The following is a 6,779-nucleotide window of genomic DNA, read 5'->3' as shown; positions in this document are numbered from 1 at the left end:
GCGCGGGGAGCGGGGCTGCGGGAGCGCGGCTGCACCCACCGCGCGGGGCAGCGCATCCCCGCGGGGCGCCGGCCGCCACGGCGCGCTCCGAACTTGAACCGCCGGGGCCGGGCAGGCTCTGGCCGGCTCCTCCGAACAAAAGGAGGTGGGGCCAGCGCAGAAAGCCCAATTTCCCTCCTCGCCAGATAAGCTAAACAGATCCCGGCAATCCGCTGGCCAAGATCAAAGCCCCCCGGCCGCTGCAGCCCGGCAGGAGCTGGATCCCGGCCAGGCGGGCACCGGCAGCACCGGGACGGCCCCGCTGCCCCGGCCAGGACACCGGTCCTGGCGAAGGCGGCACGGGCCGCGCGGGGGGCCGTCGCGGACACGGCCCCGCAGCCGGAGAGCGGAGCGAGGGCTGGCACCAGCCGCTTGCTGGCGGCAGAGCAGCATCCGGCACGTGCAGCCCTTCGCCGGGAGCGGGTGAGGGACCCTGCCCCGCTCTGCCGGGCCCCAGCACGCACCCTGCTGCCACGTCCCCGGGAGCCCAGTGCCCGGCCGCCCTTCCCAGCTGGGCACCGCAGTGCCGATCTGCGTGCGAGGGCCGGTGGCGTGCCGGTCTGCTCAGCAGAGAGCGGCACGCAGCCCATCCCGCGGCTTATCTGGGGCCAGGGTGCGCGGGGCAGGCCTGGGATGGCACGCACGGCAGCTGCAGCGCGCAGGCGGCGCCGCTCCGTCGGGAACGGCATCCGGGTCTCCGCGCAGGGAGACGCGGCAGCAGACCCCGCCGCAGCGGCCGGCGCGGACCCCAGCCCTGCCCGCCCGCCACAGCCGCTCACCAGGACGTCGGCGGCCTCGCGGCGCTCCGGCGTGGCGGCGGTGCCCGGGGTGCGCAGGATGGGCAGGCTGGCCGACCGGGAGTCCTTCGCTGCCGGGTCCGCCTTGAGCTCGCCGCCGGGCTTGGCTGCGGCGGGAGCAAAGCGGGGTCAGCGCCGGCGGCGTCGGCAGCCCTGCGGCGGCCGGGCACCGCGCCGCGCGCGCCCCTCACCCTTCACTCGCAGGTAGTGTCCCCCGAAGCGGTACGCCTCGAAGTGCAGCGAGAGCGGCGTGTTGGACTGGTCCAGGTAGATGTCCACCTCGCTCTGCTCGAGGGCCTTCCTCTCGAACACCGGCAGCAGCACCTCCCTGCGGAGGCACGAGCCCTGCGTGGAGCCTCCCGCAGCCCCGCGGCCGGCCGTGCTCCGGCAGCCCCGCGGCCGTCTGACCGACCGATGGACGCGCGGGTGGACTCACCCCAGGGATTTCTTCTTCATGGCCGGCACGATCTCCGTCTCGATGTCGATGTCCAGGTCAAACTTCAGGGTGAAGCACTCCTTGCTGGGGTCCTGCGGGAAGAGAGGTGCCAGCTCGGAGCCTGAGGCTTTGGGAAGAGGCTGCGGCATGGCTCTGGGCGCCGGGCACGGCTCCGGCCCCGCCGCCACGGACTGGGGGTCGATAGGGAGAGGAGCCGGCGTCTTACGTCCGTGTGCCTCCGGCGAGCCTTCTTCTTGGGCAGCTTCAGCGCCGAGCTCCTCTTGTCCCTGCGGGCAGGAGCAGGTGCCGGTCACCCCGCGCGCCCGCTCCCGGCCGAGCGGAGCCGAGCGGAGTGGAGCCGGGGCGGCCGCGCAGGGTGAGCCGCCGGCCCGCACTCACCCTTTGCCGTCGGCGAGCGCGTCGTCGTCCTCGTCCGGGTCGGAGGCCGGGCTGGTGCGCGGCGGGCAGGAGCGGGTGGACACGTTGCGGGCCAGGACGGAGCCTGCGAAGGGGAGCGGGGCCGGGTGGCGCGGGCGCTCGCGGCGTGCCCGGCGGGCACCCCGGCAGCCCGGCCGCGCTCACCTTGCGGGGGGGGCAGGTCGAAGCGGACGTGCCCGTCGAAGTGCATGGCGCCGTGGAAGCGGCCGTCGCAGGCCTCGCACAGGCTCAGCGGGCTGCCGCGGTTCAGCTGCTGGCACTCGGCGTGGTGGCATACCTGGGGGACACACGCGCTGCAGCCCCCGCCGGCACCGGCACCGGGACGGGCGGCGCTCGGAGCGCGCCGGCAGCCCCGCTGCCCCGTCCGTGCCGCCAAGGGCGCGCAGCGCGCCGGCAGCCGGGAGCCCGGGGCCGTGGCTTCGAGGCCGGCGGCGGGAGGCTGCGGCGCGCCGCGGAGCCCCCGCGAGAGCGCGGCCCCCGCGGCACGGCGAAGGAAGCGAGCGTCTGCGGCCGAACAATGCTCGCGAGCGGCCCGCTTCCTCCCATTGTGCGCCCGGCCGCGGCCGTGGCTGCGGCCCGGCATTCACAGGCGTTTATTTTTAAACCTGGCCAGGCCCCGGACGTGGAGCGCGGCCCGCGACCCCTGCGGGCACGGCCCCGCTCCCGGGACATGGGTGCTCCCGGCTCCCGCGCTCCAGCTGTGCCGTGGGCACGGAGCTGCTGCTGCTGCCATGCACGGTGCTGCCGCTGCCATCGTGCCAGGGCACCCGCATGCCGGCGGAGAGGTAGCGGCAGCGCTTCCCCGCTCTGGCACATGCAGTGTGTGCCCAGCAGCAAGGGGTCCCCAGATCGGCCCCCGCAGCCATCCCCGGGCAGGCACGGGCCGGCCCTGCACTGCGCCGTGCCGCACCAGGAGGAAGAGCGCGTGCCTCCAGGCTCCCTGCCTTCCTGCCTGCCTTCCTGCCAGGCCACCGGGGCCAGCGCAGCTCCGCGCCCCTCCAGCCCCCGCTGCAACGACGGGGCTCGCCCAGCCACCGCGTGCCGTGCAGCTCAGGGGCCGCAGGCAGAGCTGCGGGGGATTTGCTGCGGCGCCGCCGGCCGCCGAGCTCAGGCGATGGACGGATGCAGCAGGCACCCGTTCCCGGCTGGCCCTAGGGCCACGACACCAGGATGCAGAGCAGGGACGCGCGAGGGACGGTGTTGCCGCACACGGCTCACCCCGGGCAGAGCCACCACCAGCCACGAGCTCAGGGCTGCACGGAGCAGGAGGCGATGGTGCCCCAGCCAGCGCCGGTGCAGGCGCAGCGGGGACGGGGTGCAGCGTCCGCAGCACTGAGCTGCGCGCTTGCAGCTCACAGCCGTCGCGGAGGCTAACGCAGCGCCCGCAGCCTCAGGCACAGGAGGGACAAACCGCCTCCTGTGAGCCGGCACTGTGGCTGGGGCCCCTGGCGCCTCCCAGCCCAGCCCAGCCCAGCCAAGCCCAGCCCAGCCGAGCCCAGCTCACCTCCCTGGGGAACGAAGCGTGCTCGCCCAGCACCGGGAATGCGGCAGCCCCGTCCCCGCGGCACGGGGCCCCTGACTCATCCCTGCCGGAGCAGCCGGAGGCGCCTCCGCTCTGACTCAGCAGGTGGGGCGCCCGGGGGCTGGAAGTGAGTAAGGCGGAAATTCACCCCAGATCTGCTCCTCGTTTGCTCGGGCACGCTCCCCGCGGCAGGCACCCGGCGGCCCCGCCGAACCGGGCCGCTGGCTTGGCTCACGGCCCTGCGCGAGGACGGAGAAAGCTGCCGGCCTGCCTGTGCGTTTGCGCATCGCGAAGCAGCCGCCGAGCCCGAGAGCAGCGCGGGGAAGCGGCAGGCGCCGACGCACGGAGCCCCGCGTCCTGCCCGGCACCGCGCGCAGCGAGCACCCGCGCTCTGCAGGGAGCCGCGCTGCTCAGCCGCGACCTCCCCTGCGACGCCAGCGCCCCGCAGCTCCCGTGCCGGGGCGAAACCGCCCGCCGGGCGCCCCGCGAGGGGCCAGCTCCCGCGGCGCCGCCCCCCGGGCAGCCTCCCCGGCCCCGCGCTACCTCCCGGGCGTCACCGGCGGCAGGTCGTGGGAGAGGTGCCGCCCGCCGCGCTGCCCCGCGCCGCGGAGATCTGCTCGGGCCGCGCGGGCCCCCGCGGCCGGCGCCCAGTGCCACGTGTGTGCGCTCCCAGCGTGTTTACACTTCCGCTCCACCAGTGCAAACACTGGCCGTGACACATCTCCGCGGCGAGCGCGGCCTGGAAACCTGCCCTCTGCGCTCCGCGGCACCGGCAAAACAGCGCTTGTTCCCGCGGCGCCGGGTCAGGACGCTGCTAACGGGCGGGTGCAGCCGAGCGAGCGCGAGGGCCGAGCAAGCGGCGGCCGGTCCACCCTCAGCCAGGACGCGAGACCACGAGCCGCGTCCCGCTTCGTGCTGGAGCGAGCGACCGCGGCGCCGGCGCTCAGCAGCAGCAGGGCTATTCTCCTGCCCGCGCCAGGGCCGGTGAGTCACCAAGTCACACGGAAACAGAGCAAATCGGGCAAACCCCGCAGTGCCTGGGATAACGCTGCTGCTGCCAGCAAGCAAACACCCCGGTGTGGAGCGGTGCCGCCGGCCGGGGAAGCGCGGGGCCGGCGGAGCAGGAGCGGCCACCCGGCTCCCTGTCATCCCGCCGGTGAGCAAATCCCTCTGAAGCCTCCAGCCGGAGCGGCCGCCTCGGAAGGTCACCGCTCCGCTGCTTCCTTCTTGATGCTCTCGAAAGCCAGCGCCTAATTTCAATAAACAGAGCAGCTCCACTCGCCTGCACAGAATAAAAGCTCCCGGCGGTGCTGCCAAGCTTCCAAGACTAAACAACCATCCCCCTTGTTGCCGGAGGAATTTCCCGCGGCGACCTCCCAGCCGGGGGCAGGCGCCCCCCCGGCGCGCGGGAGGCAGCCGGGACGCCGGAGCTGCGAGCCGCTCCGCCGGAGCTGCACCCCAGCAGCCTCCCCGGGCGGCGGAGGCTTCCCAGGGCTCCCGCCGGAGCCTGGCGGACTCGCCGGGAGGCGGGCGGGCAGGCGGTGCGCCGAGAGCGCGCCGAGGCTGCGGCGGCCGGCAGAGCCGGTGCGGGGCGTGCGGAAAACGGCCCCGGAGCCGGTGCTGCGCCAGGCCGGCAGGTCGAGCAGCCAGAGATAAGGGACCCTAAATCCACTCAGGCTTCGCATTAGCCACCAACGGGATTAGAGAGGCGCTTCCACTCGCAGGGCACCGCCTAACGCTCAAGGCGCCTTGCAGCCTACCGCGAACCCGGCAGTTTTGTTCCCTGGCTTCACCGAAGGCCCCGGCACACGGGTCGCGCCCAGCGCAGCTTGGCCAAACGCGCAGCAGCGCCGGCGCAGCAAACTTGGGGCCTGACGTGGCAAATGCAGCCTGCAAGGGCTGCACGCTGCCACCCCGCCGCCCGCGCCGAGCGCCCGGGGCGCCCCGCACCGAGCACGCCGACCCTGCGGAGCGGCCACGTGCGGGACGGCTCAGGTGCCCCAGACCGCGCTGCGGCGGCTGGCACGCTCGGCGCCAGCAAGGAGGCACCTTCTCCCGGGGCGCTTCCGCCGCTGCCTGCGCCAACCTGCACGCTGGCTCTCTGCCCGCGCCCAGCAGGACGGACGGGCTCCGTTGGATTAGTCTGAATTACAGCAGATTAGGGAAAACGGGGAGCTGAGGCCGCGCAGCTGAACCCCAGCCCATGCATGAGCCTGCGGACACCAAGCCGCGCGGACCGAGGGGGTTTCCATGCGTGCTGGCATGGAGCGGCAGCTCCCTGTCCCTGTCCGCCTGCGGCTCCGCAGGGGAGCCGGAGCAGCCAGCTGTGGGCGAACCCTGCCTGCCCCGGGGCTGTCCCGGCGCCCCAGCTCCTCTGCCGCGGCCGGCCGGCCGGGACGCTTCCCGCAGCGCTGCGGAGGCGGGCGAGCACGCGGAGCCGCTGCTGATTTCCACAGCCGAGGAGGCAGCCGCCGTCCCTGCCGCCCACCCGGGGGGCAGCGCGGCGGCACGCTGCGCCGCAGCCACGCGCGAGGCCGAGCCGCGGGCCCGGCGAGCCGGCCCCATCACGCGGAGGGAGCCTCGGTGGCCAGGTGGCTCTGCCCTCTGGAAAACCCGCTCGTGCAGGATAAGCGACGCAAAGAGCAGCTGCGGTTTCCCAGCAGCGCAGCTGGCGTTGCGGCTCCTCCTGAACGACCAACGCGCAGCGCTGGCGGCACGCCGGCCCCTGGCCGCCGGCCAGGCAGCTCCGCAGGCCGGTTTTACTGGCAGCCGGAGGCGTCGGAGAGCCGGAGCAAGAGGACAAGAGCCTCCCTTCGCCCCGCTTCGTGGAGGGGAGAGGGAAAGCAGGACGGGTGCACGGAGCGGCCCGCGCCGCGTTGCCCCGGGCTGCAGCGAGCGTCGCAGACCGGGCGCCGCGAAAGCAAAACCGAAGCGCGGAGAGCGACCGGGCCCAGCACCAGAGCTGCTCCGGGCAGCGGCTGCAAGGCGGACCGCTTGCTGTGCCTCCGGCCGGGAGCGCGGCACCGAGCGGGCACCTACCTTCACGGCCCTCCGGCTGTCGGGGCAGTCGGGGTTCTGGCAGCGCAGGCCCTTCTCCTCCGCCGGCAGCCGCTCGTCTGCGGGGAGAGGGAGACGGGAGCCGCCGTCAGCGCCGGCTCGCACCCGGAGCCGGAGGCTGCCCCGGACGGCAGAGCCGCGGCCCCGCGGCAGGGAGCGCGGCCGGCAGCCCCGGACCGGCCGACAAGCCGCTTTAAGCTTTAACAGTTAAATCGGCCTTCAGCACAAATCCTATTTTGGAGGCTTTTGTTACGCGCCATGTTTAATAGTTTAAAAATAACAGACTTGTGGTGGCCGAGGGTACCCAAAGGGGCCCCCAGCGCCGGCGGGCCGGCGTGGCGCCGGCTCGTCCCTCCGGCAGGAGGCCGCGGGTCCGGAGCCCGGACGGGCGCAGGCGATGCAGCGCGGCCGATCCCCGCTCGCAGCGAGAGCCCGCGGCGCCGGCGTCCCCGGAGCGCCCCAGCCCTGGGAGCGCCGCGGCCTCTCCGGG

General features: G+C 74.3%; 1 protein-coding gene across 1 annotated transcript in view; it reads right to left on the bottom strand.

Annotated features, from left to right (window-relative positions):
• The window catches only part of PLEKHG5 (pleckstrin homology and RhoGEF domain containing G5), a gene marked incomplete at its 3' end in the record, with an annotated part of 9,845 nt that extends 3,502 nt beyond the window's left edge, over positions 1–6,343 (bottom strand). The window contains exons 1-7 of the mRNA XM_026085431.1: positions 6,272–6,343; positions 1,855–1,987; positions 1,672–1,774; positions 1,499–1,559; positions 1,273–1,364; positions 1,028–1,164; positions 819–943 (exon numbers count right to left, since the gene is read on the bottom strand). Coding sequence (XP_025941216.1) covers positions 819–943; positions 1,028–1,164; positions 1,273–1,364; positions 1,499–1,559; positions 1,672–1,774; positions 1,855–1,900 — 564 coding nt within the window. The remainder of the gene's footprint in view (positions 1–818; positions 944–1,027; positions 1,165–1,272; positions 1,365–1,498; positions 1,560–1,671; positions 1,775–1,854; positions 1,988–6,271) is intronic.
• Between the last annotated feature and the right edge of the window lie 436 nt (positions 6,344–6,779).

This window comes from Apteryx rowi, unplaced genomic scaffold, assembly GCF_003343035.1.
Source record: "Apteryx rowi isolate R43461 unplaced genomic scaffold, aptRow1 scaffold_67, whole genome shotgun sequence".
Lineage (NCBI taxonomy): Eukaryota > Metazoa > Chordata > Aves > Apterygiformes > Apterygidae > Apteryx > Apteryx rowi.
This window is presented reverse-complemented; position numbering and strand designations above follow the sequence as displayed.